We start from the raw sequence: 17,282 nt of genomic DNA, 5'->3' as shown, positions 1-17,282 counted from the left end.
TTACTTAAAAAGCTCAAGCAGGCTATTTAGAATACAGCCTGGGAGCTTAAAAGAGAGACTTAGGAATGAAGTTAATTTTAGAAATAACAGAGAGGCCGTGGACATAGATAAAACCTCTGGCAGAGAAGACAGAGAGAGAACAGGGAAGGACCAAAGGTGAACCTTGGGGTAATTGTACATTTTAACATAGAAATGTTTCTCCTAAAGGACTACAAAGTATAAGATAATTTCAAGAGGAAATAGAGTGATCAGAAATAGCAGGAAGGTCAGATAATAAGCACTGAGGAAAGAACATTGAATTTGGCAATCAAGAATATATATCTTTTTATCAAATATATATATGTATATATATATATAAATATCTTTAAGATAATTGGATCTTCAGAACATCTGAAATACTTTGTGAACTGTGAACCAACAAATTACTGAGGTATATTTAACATAGAATTTGCTTAGGATAATTGGGCCATAGAGCTGGTACTGGGAGTGAAGGAATATAAAATTGTAATTTTGAGATTCCTTTTTAAAATAGCTGGACTTATGTTAAAACTCTTTGGATAGCCTAAATGATCAAAACGACCCTGTCCTATAAAGCTCTGTTACTGGATTCATCCTGCAAGATCACATCAACCCTGAAATTTCCCCCAGTCAGTATGTCCTGTTCCTAAGACTCCTCTTTTCCTTTGATGGTCTACAGTACAGAGCCAAGGACTTCACCTAGTTCCTCCTTTTAAGAAGAGTGGCCCAGGAGGCAGATAGGGGGCTCAATGGACAGAGAGCCAAGTCTGGGGATGGGAGGTTCTGGGTTCAAATTTGACCTCAGGCATTGCCTTACTGTGACCCTGGGCAAGTAAGTCCCATAACCCTAATTGTCTAGCCTTTACCACTCTTCTGCTCTGAAACCATACTCAGTAGAAATTCTAAGATAGAAAATAAATGTTTAAAAAAATAAAGAAAGGTCCCCAAGTTAACCATCTCTTCGTTTTCCACCTCATTGTACTTTGGACTTCACCATCCCCCTCTGCCAGGTCTCCTGTCCCACTCTCTCCTTCAGCTCCTTTTTTTGGTGATGTTTTCCCCCATTAGATTATCTTTCACCTTTTTTTTGTATTCCCAGAGTTTAGGACAGTATCTGGCACACAGTAGGCTTTTCATGAATGTCTGTTGACTGAATCTCAAAGCTGCAAAACTGATTCTGTGATTTTTTATTTGCTTAATAAAACTGAACAAAATATTTTGAAGACTTAAATATTTTTCTCTAACACTGTTGGTTCATACTTCATGATTTAAAATGAGCACTTCAGAAAAAGTTTCCAATTCAGTACCAACTTAGTGGGCAGCTGAGATCTGCCCCTCGCTGTCTTAATACATGTAAAATGAGCATCAGGTGACTTACTACAGTGCCATAGATGGCCAGGGAACCATTGCTGAGTTGTCGGATCCTGTTGCTTATCTGGACTCCCACTCCACTTCTACTCCACTGTATTGTTGGGGGTGGGTCACCTTTCACTTCACAATTTAGGATCACGTTACCTCCCAGGGGCTCAATCCAATTAGAGTGATAGTCCCCTTTGAAAACTGGAGGCTCTGAGAGGAAAATACATGAACATAAGACAAATACCTGAAATCTAAATACAAAGGAAAATAATTCTAGGATTTGACAGTTGTTGATGGAACAATGTAAATAGCCTGCAAATAGCTGAAATATCTGTGAGGTGAGCCTCCTGAATCATTCAGATTCTGAATAGCTAATAATCCAATTATCTAAATAATTGACAAACATCTGTTTTGATTTTCTGCTTTGTTAAAAAAAAAGTTACATAACATAGGTTGTAAATCATCTGCTTGCATATTGTGTGACTGTTTGAGGTCCAAACCCTTAATCTTGTTTTGTCTCCAAAGCAGACAGAATTGTGAAGTGAAAGAGGGTGGATAAACAAATTGACAATGTTATGGTAGGCATCAGACAATACAGTTACAGTTAGCTGGAACTTCTAAGCAACTCTTTGAACATGGAAGATGCAAGAATGGACCCAGAAATACTTGAGTTGTTCAGAAAAGCTGTCTGTCTGAAGTCATTAAGCCAAAGTTAAAAAAAATTAGATTCACATTGAAAGGTATTATACACATGCTAATTATAACCACCAAGATGTAGCCAGGTGGAATAAGGACTAGAGTTCTGAGCTTTGAGTTTGAGTTTTGAGCTTCTTTAAAGCTGATTACTTCCAGAATTGTTAACCAATAGCCAAAGATAGTTTATATTTATCGCCATTAATATTGTTAACATGATACGTCAATTCTTTAATGGTCTGTAATCTCAACCTTCCTAAATCTTAGGAGAAGGTCTTTGATAATTACTCTGACCGCCATTTTCATCAAGAGAGAAGACCATCCTAGATTCAACAGTGGGCTATTGATGGTTTTTGAGAAAATGAGGCTCTAAAGTGAGATACCTTTCCAAAACTAAGCACACTAGTCTTTGGACAATAGCCAGTTGTACTCAAAGCCTTTTCAGCTGGGGAGGATCGGCTAGACTTTGAGGTCTGCTGGCACAGGCATGGAGAACCTACTGCCACTGTGGTCACACCAAGATGACTCATAAGAAGAAAAGTTTGCTAAATAAAATGAAAGTAAAATATAAAATGTTCATTTTAAACCTATGTAATATGTATACAGTCCTTACACCTACCTTTCACATAAACAAATCCAATGGCTTTGACAAAACCAACTTTGTTTTCTGCAGTGCATACATAAGTGCCAGAGTCATCCTTGGATACTCTTTCAATAACAAGTTCACTGTGTCCATTTACACTGTCAAACTGTGCTGAGGAGAGAAATTAAGAAGTTGAACAAATATATTTGCAAATAACAGGAATAAATCCTTAAACAAGTATTTACAAAAACAAAATATATTATATAGATCTATGGTTAAATATAAAACAGCTTCTTTAAAAAAGAACTTTACAAATATCTCATTTGATCCTCACAACAACTCTTTGAGGTAGGTGTTATTACTGCTATCCCCGTTTTATAGATGAGGAAACCAAGGCAGACAGTGAAATGATTTGTCCAGGGTCCCACAACTAGTAAGTGTCTGAAGCCAGAATTGAATGAGGGTCTTTTTTTACTCCAGTTCCAATACCCTATCAAATGGCCCACTTAGTTGTCTCTATGAAGTGATAGTAAGAGAATGAAAGGAGTCTTATCAACAGGTTGAAGACTTTTTATAGATTTCTTCTCAGGCTTTTTAATATCCCAATAGGTATTTCCCCCTCCCTGGAGAAATGAAAAAACAGTAAAAGCAAGAGGAAGAAAGAAGCTTTTAGAATAAAAAACTAATTGTATTTGGGAAATTATTTTGCATTCACAGAATACTTTTTGTACCTTGTATTTCTCTAAAAACTAACTAAAGTATATTTCATCAGACTTTGGAGACCTGAAACTTGGAAGCCAGGAAGACTAGGATTTAAGCACTGTCTTTGACATATACTGGCTATATGATCATGGGCAAGAAGTGTAGTGGACAACTTCCCAAGCCTCTAGTTGTAGAAAAGGAGCCAACATGCAATAGTGGAGAGACTTTCCTCATCCAGGAATTCTATATATCAATGATATCACAGGTCAAGTCTCTATCCCTTTTCTTTGTTTCATTGTTTGATCATTTTATTTTCTTACTATGAACTTAAGCACCAAAAAAAGGATACTTCCACATACACAGAAGACTACCAAAAATATGAAAACAAGAACCTATTTGATGCCATTTTAAAAAATAACATATTCAGAATGTTATTTTCCAAACTCTGTTTCCTTCTCTACTTTTATTTTTCCTGTTCAGTTTAAATCTTTCTTTCTTTCTTTCTTTCTTTCTTTCTTTCTTTCCTTTTCTTTTCTTTTCTTTGTTTTTTCCCCACTATCCCCTTCTGGGCCCTAAACTTAGCCTGTTTCTCAGTTCAAAAACAGGGTGGAAAACACCTTGTTACATAGCAGTATAATTATATAACTCAAATCCACAAAGTATTACTTTCCAAAAAAAGTCTCTTTTTAAAAAATCTTCAGTTCATTGTGATAGGGATGGATATCATGCTTGAATCATATATTCTCTAGGGATATGGTTAGTCATTGTTTTTCTCAGAATTTTAAAATATTCTAAAGTTCCTTTTCCTTATAGTGTTTTAGTCTTGGTATAAAATGTTCACCTGGTTCTGCTCATGTCATATTATGTCATCAAGCAATAAACATTTATGAAGCACCTAATATGTGCCAGGCACTGTAAGTGTTGGAGATTCAAAGAAGGATAAACAGTCCCTGCTCTTATATGGGAGATGACATGCAAACAACATGCTATCTAAAGGATAAACTAGAAATAATCAATGCCTTTTTGTTTGGACTTGGATGGATGGAAAACCAGGATGCAGAAGGGAGAACATTCCAGAAAAAGAAATGCCTGGAGCCTGGAGAGAGAATGTCTTATTTAAGGAACAGCAAAGAGTCCAATGTCTTTGGATCCAAGAATACGTGTGTGTGTGTGTGTGTGTGTGTGTGTGTGTGTGTGTGTGTGTGTAAAAGATATTAGAAGGCTGAAAAGGTTGAGGTTGGGGGAGCTAGGTTATGAAGGGCTTGGAATGCTAAAATAGAGAATTTTATATTTAATACTAGAAGTGAGAGGGAGAATAGAGTTTGTTTAATGGTGGCTGGGGCTGCGTGTGTGGTGGTGACATGGTCAAAAACAGGAAGATTACATTGACAGCTGATTAAAGATGGGCAGGAATGGGGAGAAATTTATGGCAGGGAGTCCAAACAACTATTGCAGCAATACTCCAGGAGTATTCTACTACAACAGAAGTGAGGGGATGACAATCTATACCAGAGTGATGGCAATGTTAAAAGAGAGAACAGGGGAATAGGTCAGAGATGTTAGGAAGGTAAAATTGGCAAACCTTGGCAGTGGGTTGGATGTGGAGAGCCAAGAGGGGCTGAGGAGTCAAAGATGACACCTCAGTTGCAATCCTGGGTGACTGGGAGAATTGTAGTACCCTCCACAATAGCAGGAAAGTTTGGAAGGGGGAGGATTTGAGAAAAAAAGTATTGGGCATGTTGAGTTGAAGAAGTCTCCAGGATATCCAATACAAGATGTATATAATAGGTAGCTGAGATGGAAGACTGAAAGTTAGCAGAAAGGTTAAGATTAGATAGCATGGAGCTATCAGCACGGAGATGATAATTGAATCCATAAGAACTGATGATATCACCAGGTGAAATCGTATATATTGAGAAAATAAGAGGGCCCAAGAAGAGAGCCCTGTAGGACACCTATGTTTTAGGGTACATGACTTGGATGAGGATCCAGCTAAGAAGACCGAGATGGAACAATAGTGGGGACAAATGGACCAAGCAATACTTTTTTTGAGGATGCTAGAGACAGAAGAATATTTGAGAAGGAGCCAATAGATGGAAATTTTGAAGATAAATGAGAGAGTAGAGATGATAAAGGTGGTAATTTTCTAGAGAAAACAGGATAGAATGAGATCACTTAAACATGAAGAGGGGTTTGCCTTGGCAAGAAAAAGAGACATCTTATTATGTGAGATGGCTAAAGGAGGAAATAGTGGCAGAAGGCAAATGAGATGAGGATAAAGGGAGAAAAGAAAGTTCCAATTTTTTTATTTTTAATTGAATTGAATTCAGCTGAGAGGGTGGGGAGAGGGGACACTATAGGAGGCTTGAAAATGAAAGAAAAGGTTTGGAAGTCACAATGGGTTAGTACTTAATTAGGGAGGACTTTAATTAGCAACACAAATACTATTGTGCTAAAAGGAATAATAAACTGGAGAAGTTCCAGGCGAACTGGAGAGACCTCTGGGAACTGATGCAGAGCGAAAGGAGCAGAGCCAGAAGAACTCTATACACAGAGATTGATATACTGTGGTAAAATTGAATGTAATGGACCTCTGTACCAGCAGCAATACAATGACCCAGGACAATTCTGAGGGATTTATGGTAAAGATGCTACCCACATTCAGAGGAAGGACTGCAGGAGAGGAAACATATAAGAAAAACAACTGCTTGAACGCATGGGTCGGGGTGGACATGATTGAGGGTGTGGACTTGAAACTACCACACCAATGCAACTACCAACAATTTGGAAATTGGTCTTGATCAAGGACACATGACAAAACTAGTGGAAATGTGCATCGGCCATGGGGGGGGGTGCAGAAGGGGGGGGTTGAAGGGGAAAGGTGGAGCATGAATCATGTAACCATGTTAAAAATGAATATTAATAAATGTTAAAAAAAACAAAAAAAATTTCATTTTTTAATATTTTAGTTTTGTTTTTTCTGGGTTACACCTGCATTATCATGCAAAACACATTTCAATATTGTTCATTTTTAAGTGAATAATCTTATAAAATCAAAAACCCTAAAGGTGTTCCCAAATAAACAAGTAGCCACATGTCTTTATATGTGGCTGAGGTGGGACAGAAAATTAGGTCATAGGAAGTAAGCAGACTGAGGAACTGAGTGGTTAGGTATCCTATGACTGTCCACATTCTTGAGGACCTCAAAATACTTTTGTACATATTGCCCTCAAGTCTCTCACCATAGCAATCCACCCTCATTTCTACCACTAAAGGGATTTTCTGAAAGTAGGGTCAGTCATGTACTCCTCTACTCAATAAATTCCAGTGGCTCTCTATCACTTCCAAGATCAAATATTAATCCTCTGATTAGTGTTCAAAGCCCTTCATAATGTAGCCTCATCTTATCCTTCCGCTCTTTTTACATCTTACTTCTGTTCACATACTCTTTGATTTGGTGACACTGGCTTCCTGGCTGTTCCACAAACAAGACACTCCATCACAGTATTTTCTCTGACTGTCTCTCATGTTTGAAATGTTTTCTATCTTCATCTCTCTCTATCTGATTTTCTGGCTTCCTTCAAGTCTCAGCTAAAATCTCATCTTCTACAAGAAGCATTTCTCAATCCCTCTTAATTTTAATGTCTACCTTCTTTTAACTCTTTCCCATTTATACTGTATCTGGTTTGTTTGTACATATTCATTTGCTTGTTCTATTTTTCCTTAGCTTCTGAGCTCTATGAGGGCAGGAATGATCTTTTGCCACTTTTAAAATCACCAGCATTTAGTATCTTTTCAGTCACATAGTAGGAACTTTTATGGTTATTGCTTGATTGACTGATGTAAAACTTCTGATTTTATTTTTATCTCACAACTACTCTTTCCCCTAATTTAAACCAGAGACATGAAAGAAGTTCCTATTTTAATTAATTTGGCAGATTTGAAAAGAGAATGGTTAAGTACCTACCAATTTTATATGACTATTTTATAATATTTAGCACTATCTCTACCCTGCACTCCCAAATGATGACACACATATTTATGGGGTAATTATAATGTTTTGGATTGGCCTAGAAGTAAACACCCCCAGTGCTTAACAAATGCTTGACACATGTTGTTGTTGTTGTTCAGTTGTGTTTGACTCAAGACCTCATGGACCATAATTTTCCATGGGGTTTTCTTGGCAAAGAAACTGGAGTGGTTTGCCATTTCCTTCTCCAGTGGATCCTTTTGTTAGGTAATCAGAGGGTAAGTAGAAAGTATCTGAGGCTGGATTTGAACTCGGGTCTTCCTGACTTCAGACCCAGAATTCTATCCACTGAGTCACCTAGCTGCCTCCTAGCCATATAGAGGTTGAACCTGGCATACTTACCTGGGATAATGTTGTTGTTAAAAGTCCACGTCAGCCTGGGCAGTGGAAGGCCAGTGGCTCTACAGCTCAGCCTGAGCTCATCTCCTTTATTTAACGATATGTCTCCAGGAAGTTCCGTAAAAGTAGGTAGAACATACACGGTCAGGCTGACTGTGTGAGTGTCCTCACCTGCCTCATTGTTAGCAATACAGGTATAGCTGCCAGAATCCTCAGGCTTAAAGGGAAAAAAAAAAGCAGCACAGTATTTCAAGCTCATGACTCTCCTGTAGCATTTTATACCCAGTTCCTCAAAGGAGAAGTCACACTATGAAGCAACTTAGATTTCTACTAATTTATTGATGATCCTCTCTTTTGCTCCTGAAAATTACCACTTAATGAAAAAACGATTGAGAAAAATATTGGCTAGAGTATATTATATACAACTATACAAATAATTCTTGAAGTAATTCAGGACGCCCCCTTATATCTGTGTGAACAACTGGAGAACCTGAAGATTCTGAAGACTTTTGGCAATCAGCGCATCAGATTTTTATGTTTAGGGTTGAATCCTGGTACTGTGAGAATAAGCAGGGGGATAATTCTTGGAAGGGAAGCATGGCTAATTATAATGTTGGGATGCACAACTGAATAAAGAAGGGCTTTAGCATGTATTCTCTACAAGATCTTCCATTTCTTTTCATATTAAAATTCTAAGGTGGGAATGATAAGCCAAAAAGAATTTTAAGTGGTTGAAAGAATGAAAAATCTATCAGTTTCATCCTACCAACTGGTAAAAGAATAAATAAAATAGAAATATGGGCCCTGTCAAACTATAAAGGGAGTGCATAGCTATAGTGGTCTAAATTTATGAAAATATTCTGTGAAGTAGCTTTCTGAGTGAAAACTTAGGCCTTAAAGATCCACAGGTTTTCTGAAAGGGAAACATTAAACGAAAAAGTCCAATTGTATTGATTGCAACCACATCTCCTGAATTTATTGGACTTTTATCAGTCCTCATCCTTTTTGAGTTTTCTGAGGAATCATACACTTGAACACCCCAAACCCCAGCTTTTCTTCCAAAGATTTCCATCAGTATCATTTGAATGATTATTATCCATGCCTCACCTTTTAGGCATGGGTGTCCTCAATAGTTTTATCCTCTGCTTTTGCTGATCTTGGCTTACCTCTGAGTTCAATTAAAAATTTTAGTCAGATGAAAGCCACATCTGCATAGTTAGTTTACTTCTCTCCTGACATTTAGTACTCCATTCCTAAATGCTTCCTAGAAATCTCTGCTTTTATGTCCCAAAGGCATCTCAGACTCAACATACCCAAAACAGAGCTCACTATTTTTTCTTCTTGAACTCAACTCTCCTTCTAATTCTTCTATTTATTTTGAAGGCTCCCATCATCCTTCCAGTCATCCAAGTTGATAATTTGGAAGTGATTCTTAACTTTTTCCTCTCTCTTACCTCCCGTCTTCTCTAATTAGTTGTCAGTTTGTTTGTTTTTTAATTCTTCTTCCAAAATATCTCTTGTATCTGTTTCTTCTTCGGTCACATCTATATCACCCTGGTGTAGATTCTCATTATCTTTTAAAAAAATTATTATTGTTGCCATAGTCTTCTATTTACTTTCTTTCAACCCAACCTTTTCCTTCTTGAATCTATCCTCCACACAGTTGCCAATGCCACTAACCTGTGTAAGAAAGTCCAGTAGATTCCTATTTCCCCTAGGACAAAATACAAACTCCCTCGCTTGACATTTAAAGCCCTTTACAATCTGGCTCCCACCTATCTTCTAGGATTATTTCATGCTACTCCCTATCATTCATTCCGCATGCCAGCCAAATAGACCTCTGTTGTTCACAAACATCCTTCCATCTCCCACTTCCAAGGGTTTCTAAGAACATGGAAGACACCTTAGAGTCCACCTAATATAACTCCCTCATCTTACAGATGAGGAAACTGAGACCCAGATAATAAATGAATTACTTGCCCAACATCTCAAGTCTTTTCACAGGCTTTCTCCCAGTCCTCAAAGCATTTCTCTCCTTACTTCTGCCTCTGAGAATTCCTAGCCTTCTCCAAGGCTCTGTTCAAGGGTCACTTCCTAAATTTAGTTTATTCTGATTCCCCTAGAATCAGTATCTTCTCTCCCACAAATCACTTATATTTCCTTTCCTGAGTACATATTATTGGTTTCTTTCAATTGAATGTAAATCCCTTGAAAGCAAAGGAACTTACATTTTTGTCTTTGTTTTTGAGAATATACTTGACATAAAAGTAGATATTTAATAGCTATTTGTTTAATTGAAGTATTATGTGGGTCATAATTTGATGATTTATTTTTTATGAATATGTCTTCTCTACTCGATTAAACTAAATTAAACTTTGCCTAATGGCAAAGTCTATGCCTTATACCCTTTTATGTGCCTAGTAAATATTAAGCACTCTATAAATACTCATTATAGCTAATAATGGTAAATGTAGTACCGAAATGACAAAACTATTTGGCAATAAGTAAAGGCTATTAAAACAGGAATTTTTATGCCATAAAATAGCTATGTTTGTAGGCAAGCAGGGTCTATTTCCTATGCTCTTACTTTGAATCTCAAATAAGTTTGGATCAGTTTAACATGTCAAATATTGACAACACAATTAAGTCTTATAATTTACAAAACTGGAGTTCTTGATTTATATCAGCCCTTTTGGAAAAAAGACTTAGCATTCTAGGTATAAGTAGTGCCAAAAAATCATACCTGTCCTACTCAGGCTATTCTTATAGTCTCCTATGTATTCTTGTTTTCCCTGGCTTAAAAGTTTTTTATGACAGAATTCCCCACAAAACCCCCTCAATTTTACATGAAAACCAAACTTGGGCATATAGCACAGTATTTATTTTCATGACTAAAAGAATAACCAAACACATGCCCAGGGTGAGTAAAAATATGAAACCATTTTGCCAATCTGTTCAGGTTTTTTTAAACTTACAACAGCATTTTCCAAAATGAGCTCTCCATATGGTTCAGCTGTGTATTTTCCCAATAAGTCAGTTAAAAGAATGTTGTCTTTCTTCCAGTTTATTTCTGGTGTAGGGATTCCATCAGCCACGCATGGTAGAATAGCTTGGGAATTCTCATTGACTGTGTATTGTACCTCTGTAGTACGGATTCTAGGTGGTACTATAAAGAAATAAAGAAAGATGTTCATTTTGGGAATTCCAGCGCAATCTCTGAATTCATATCATAAATTAACAAAGGAAAGAACATATTTTAGTACATTTTAGGTTGTTCTCAAAATAGCATTCAATAATTTACATATTTTTTGCTACATAAAAAAGATAGTTATCTAGATGGAATGAATAGATCCAGATGGAAACCAAAATTGATGGTCAATAATACCACTTTTCTGTTACTAATAACTAAAATACGCTTAAATTTCATTTCATAATAATATTTCTTTTCCAAGGTTAAAAACTTCTGCATCTCATTTTGGTTGCCATTATAGTGAAAAGAGGTAGAATTTTTATTACACCTTTATGAAATATACTTTTTGAAGGGATCAAATTCCTGTCATAGCAGGAGAGCCCTGATTTTCATGGACTATCGTAGACATTTCATTCTTCTATCAAATTCCACATCAACTGCTTCTTTGTTGTGTGCAGGTGATTCTGGGTTCCTGAAGGCTTTGCCAGCAGAACACAAGCTCTGGCAGGTCATACCTAACTGGAAAGGCTTCGGGTATGTGGCTGGCAGCAGACTGGTAGTTTCATGAGGATTTAGACAGGCTTATTGCCAGGTCAGCTGCACATACAATTTTTCAACCATAATAACTATTAAAGATCACTTGCCAAGTTGTAGAGAGATTTGCCATCTATGTTGGTAGAAGTACCCAGATGGATTAAATCGTGGATTCTTTGGTAATGAAATAAATACTTTAATACCCTGATGGATTTGTGATTTTTATTGGTATGGTATTCTTCCTGGTAGAGATCCCAACAGATCATGTAGAAAATTATAGATATGGGTATGGTCAGAGAACTTGGTTTCAAATGCTGGCTTTGCCACTCACTATCTGAGGGATGTTGGGCAAGTTCCTTACCTTTCTGGGTCGTGATTTCCTCATCAGTATAATGAGAAAGTTGGCCTCAGAGTTATAAGGTCCCTTCCAGGACCATATCTTTGAGCCTTTTCCTCCTTTGCTGAGTATAAAAAACTCTAAAAAATTGCTAATGTATATATTTTTTGGAAGAATAGTTATTGCACTCATAAATAGTTCTTTATCCATATTTCAATTTGTACATTTAATTACGCATCTAACAAACTTAAAAATAATGAACATTTCCATCACCAGACTTCTTTCCTCATTTTTCTCTGCTGAAGAGTTCCATCTCTTTATATTAAAAATAAATTCAATGTAAGTACTGATGCAGGATCTACATCATAGAATTACTGTTAGGAATAACTGATAAAAAATAGTGAAGCATTTATATGATAATGAATTTCACAAAAATGCTAAGAAAAATTGGTATATTGCAGTCATCATTATAAATATACAATCACATGAATCATATAAATGGATTTTATTTTGTCCTTCCAATATAAGCAAACACAACCAGATCAAGACAATGATGTTCAATTTTTATATTTATAGAGGGGAATTTCGATATTGGCTCCATTTGTTTGTAAACCATAACATCAAGCCATTTGCTCACTATGACTTTTTTATTCTCTTATTTGAACTTGGATTTAGGTATCATTGAAAGTATTGAAGAAAGCTTTAATTCTTGCAACGTCAAAGCGGCACTTTTATAGCATGAGTGCTAATGTTACTTTGAAAGGAATTAGTTAAAATGTGAATAACCTTTTTAACCTTCTCTAAAACTTTGGAAGAAAGGGGTAGAATTTTTGTCACATCTTTACAAGATATGTGAAGGAAGTGATCAAATTAACAATTTCTAAGAGAATCCTGATCTTGAATTTATTCTTTATTAGAAAAAGCTATAAAAACAATTAACAGCTTCATAAATTATGCTTTCATGTATAGTTGTAGTATAATATTTAATTATTTTTGCTTAATTAAATCCTACTGCCTTGATCAGTATAATTACTTGAAACGTTTGACTTTCTATTGTAAAAAGTTACATATTTAAAATACTTGAACTATGGAAACAGTTTTTACTAAGGTCCTTTATTAAAAGAACATGACTTTTAAATAAACCATAAACTTTACAAATAGATACACAAACATAAAGACAAACATCCTTACACACTTTAGTAGGCATTTTGCTTAAGGTCTCAACATTTACACAAAAAAAATAACCAGCTATAGCACTTACAACCATTTTAGAATTTATCTATTTAAAGATAAAGAGTACATCTTGATCTTCATCTTTCCTATGAGAAGACATCTGTAAGCATTCTATTATCCATTTAAAAATTAACTAGAAGTCTGATTTTTATGACTAGTGTATAGATATAATGGTAGGACAGTGATAAGAGGGTTCATTGTGATTCCCAAAGATTCTGAGAGTCTAATCAAATAGCAGATACGATTATAAGACAAAAATATATAAAAATAATTCAGAAAGTGACTGATGATATCAGATCATTTTTTACCAAGTCACAGGTTCCCAACCTGGGGCGCCTAATCTCTCAGGGAGTTATAGAAAGTTGTCGATAGTATATTGGGGTGGCAAAGAGTTAGGTGTCTCAGTGGAGAGAAAGAGCCAGGTATGGGGACAGGAGGTTCTGAATTCAAATTTGGCTAAGATACTTCTTAGTTATGTGATCCTGGGCAAGTCCCTTAATTCCAGCTGCCTGGGATTTACTATGCTTCTGCCTTGGAATCTACATTTAGTATTGATTCTAAGACAGAAGGTAAATTTAAAAAAAATATGTATAGGGAATATTTGGTAAATTGCTATTTTATTTTATTGAAGTTAATCTCTATCTATTATATGTATATGCATGATATTCTCTAGAATTTTTCCCTTTCATTCTTGAATTGGGGGTGAGAGGTTTACTGAAAACAAAAGGGTGGGGAAACTGGGAAAATCTGAGGACTCCAAAACTAAATTCTTTCTCTCTCATAAACTTATAAATTCTGGGGAACTATGAAGAACAAGCTGATATAAAAACATTCTACCCATCCTTTCCTGTGCACACTTAATAATCTGCCTTATACCTTTTAAAAAAATACTAATCATTTTCTCTTTTTGCCATGAAAATGAACCAGCCTATGGCAATTTCATCTTTTTTCCCCCTTAGTATCTTTTTAATTTAATTTATTTTTTCCTAGGCAATATTCTTTTTTTAATTATATTTTTATTTTTATTTTGAGTATTTCCTCATAGTTACATGTTTCATGTTCTTTCCCTCTTCCCAAACCCTCCTAACTCCTCCTTAGCCAACACAATTCCCCTGGGTTTTACATGTATCATTGATTCAGCAATTTCATCTTAGAACAACTTACCGTGGACAATGAGGCTGGTGCTTGAGCTTTGTGACCCTGCCACATTTGCTGCCATGCATGTATACTGCCCCGCGTCATCAGTCTGAGCAAACGCGATTTGTAAGGCCCCTGAGCTAAGGATTCGCTGGCGAACTGATTCTGTCACTTCATGCCCATCTTTGTGCCAGGTGATGTCAGGAGGTGGGTAGCCCTCTGCCTCACACATCAGAGTAACAGGCTTATCCACAGAGATGACATATTCCTTTGGATGGGAGCGAATGATTGGAGGAACTGAAAGATATTTATAGAATTAAACTTCTTTTTTGAGCAAAATAATGATACATGTACATTTTGCATTTTGTTTATTTGCATATTTATTTTATTCAATAAAATCAAATAAGGTAATGTGTAAAAATTTTGCAAACTTTAAAGTACCATATATATATACATATATATATAAATGAGAACTATTGCTATTATTTTTGTTCCAACATAAAAATTAATTTATTTTAGGTCAGCAAATAAGTATCACTAAGCTTTTTAAAGAAAAGATCACAAATATATAATAAATAATCTATTAACTCAGGTTATAGAATATGTGCGTATACCTCTGATGATTTACAAATTTTATTCTGTCATCTGATAAAAATATTAATTTTAACACCCATTATCAACTCTTTGGAGATTTGAATAGAACAACATTTTTTATCTCTTCCAAATCACTTTCCTCACTATAATGTCCTAATCTGCATTGTCCTTCCCTTCTTCCTTCCCCCTCTGGTCTTCATCTACCTATCTTTCAAGGATCAAATCAAATTCCAACTCCTTCTTGGTGGAATACTTTCCCTGATCTTCCCAGTCTGAAGTAATCTTTCCCCTTCTGAATTTCCAGAGCACTTCCTGTTGAACACTCAGACAATTGTAGTAATAAGTGTTTTCCTCTTTATCGTTATTTTTCATATGAGTCTGATTTTCCTAACTTGACTGTAAGTTTATAACTTCTATAATCTTTATTTTAGAATCTTATACTAAACCATATTAGACATTTTCAAAATATATAATGAATAAATGATGGAAAAATGTATCTTTGGAGAGTTTATGATCAGTGGACCAAGCTGGAAATGGCTTATATTTTCTTTGGAAGTTTAGACTTTCCCTAAAATATTTTATAACAATATTTATTATAGGAGAGTCGAATAATGACAACTGAATTACCTAGTCAGAAACTCTGAATTATCGATTCTGGTTTGTGCTTTGTAATCCCATTGCTTGAGAATATATTTATAAGGATTTCTACACAGGATGAGATATGTCCCAGATACAAAATCAGCTCCAGTTCAATGCATGCAAAACTTAGAAAATGTTGAAGTATATTAATGAAAACGAGAAAAATGTTCACATTTTACTTCGCAGTCCAAAAAACCCAGTGATTTTTTGGTTAGTTTTCCTTCATTAATAATTACTGAAGAATAATAAGAAACCAAAAGATCTATTCAAGAAAATTGGAATTATAATTACTTGGCAAATGAGACCAATAATGCCTGGGAAATTCATCAGAAGAATTATATTAAAATTAGTTAGTCAGCAAGTATATATTATGTGGGGCACTGTGCCAAATTCTGGGTTACAATAGGCAAATACAAATTAAGTAGTTCAGGATCCATCTCTAGTTTTGCTAAAAAACTGATTTCAACACAAGACCCTCCCTGAAGGAAAGCTATACCTATATGATATAAAAACAAATTCATTTTAATCTCAACTATCTATAAAACTTCCTAATAACTTAAGGCTTCAGCTTTCTTCTAGATTGATACAATGCAAAAGAAAGGAAAAATAAGGTTACAAAAATTTTTAGTAGTTGAATTAAATGTAGTCAGTCAAAAGGTTGTTTTGTCTGACTTTAAAATAAAAAAAACACTTTAATAAATTATCTGAATTGCCTGCATATTCATGAGTCTTATGAATGGACTTACTTGAAAACACTCAGTTGTAGTCAAAAGTCAAGATGACAGGTCAGACAATTGTCCAAGAAAATTTTGTATGGAAAATTCTTTTAAAAATAATTTAAAATGTCTTCTATACTAAAACTGCAAAAACCCTTCAGCATATATTCTGTACTTTAATAGATATGGACACAATGATTACTTTGTACTGACTGTTGAGACTTCAGTTTATTCCAAAAATGATATGATTTTTCCAGTTTCTAATATGGATATCACCCTTCTTTCCTACTTCATAAAGTTGATGTCAGGAAAAATGAAATGTTATATGCTGATTTTTTAATTCTTTGGGTAAGGAGCAATGATATGATTTTTAATTATATTTAGTAAAAAAATAAAATCTACATAATACAAGAATAACCCAGAAACATACCTTGGACTTTTAACTTGATCTTGCCTAGGGCTGTACCTGCTGGATTCTGAGCCACACATATATAAGTTCCAGCATCATCAATAACTGCCTTGGTGATTTGTAAACCACCATTAGGAAGAACTGTATAACTTTCTCCTACAGCAAATTTTTGAAAAAAAACAAAACAAAGATTTAGAATATTTTCTAATTAAAAAAAAAACAGAACAACTTCTTAAATTGTAAAGGACTGATTATCTATGTATCAAACTGTGACTGATACCTGAAGTGATGATATTAATGCCTTCCTTTTGCCATGTAATGACAGGACTGGGTGTCCCCGTTGCTTCACACGGCAGTAAAATTGGATTGTTCAGAATGACATCTAGATTGCTTGGCTGGGATTGAATGATTGGAGGCTCTAAGAAAATCAAATGATACAAAGTTTGGAACGCACTGAAATAAACATTGATTGTGGACATGGAATTAGTCATATCTGACTTCACAATTCTGGAGGATAGTAATTGAGCAGTTCTAGAAAAAAACAAAGACCGCATTGCATGTTCAGTGCCCTGCCAGTATAGTGAGTTTCTAATAAAAAAAATAGCAACAGAAGATAAGTAGGAACAGATTTCATAGTCAAAAAAGGAAAAGGTCTTTCAACTGATCAGAATACCATGGACATAAAGTTGGAAAGGGCTTTAGAAGCTATTTAGTCTAACTCTTTTCTTTTACAGATGAGAAATTAGGGCCAAAGAGGTTATATAATCCA

At 35.3% G+C, this 17,282-nt stretch overlaps 1 protein-coding gene across 1 annotated transcript in view; it reads right to left on the bottom strand.

The window, feature by feature from the left end:
- HMCN1 (hemicentin 1) overlaps positions 1-17,282 on the bottom strand; it is a 526,219-nt gene that overhangs the window by 63,403 nt on the left and 445,534 nt on the right. Inside the window, exons 79-85 of the mRNA XM_044672125.1 lie at positions 16,794-16,931; positions 16,535-16,669; positions 14,183-14,452; positions 10,700-10,890; positions 7,728-7,941; positions 2,690-2,824; positions 1,397-1,587 (exon numbers count right to left, since the gene is read on the bottom strand). Of these exons, the coding sequence (XP_044528060.1) occupies positions 1,397-1,587; positions 2,690-2,824; positions 7,728-7,941; positions 10,700-10,890; positions 14,183-14,452; positions 16,535-16,669; positions 16,794-16,931 (1,274 nt within the window). The remainder of the gene's footprint in view (positions 1-1,396; positions 1,588-2,689; positions 2,825-7,727; positions 7,942-10,699; positions 10,891-14,182; positions 14,453-16,534; positions 16,670-16,793; positions 16,932-17,282) is intronic.

The sequence above is a fragment of the Gracilinanus agilis genome, chromosome 4 (assembly GCF_016433145.1).
Source record: "Gracilinanus agilis isolate LMUSP501 chromosome 4, AgileGrace, whole genome shotgun sequence".
In the NCBI taxonomy this organism is placed as follows: Eukaryota; Metazoa; Chordata; class Mammalia; order Didelphimorphia; family Didelphidae; genus Gracilinanus; species Gracilinanus agilis.
This window is presented reverse-complemented; position numbering and strand designations above follow the sequence as displayed.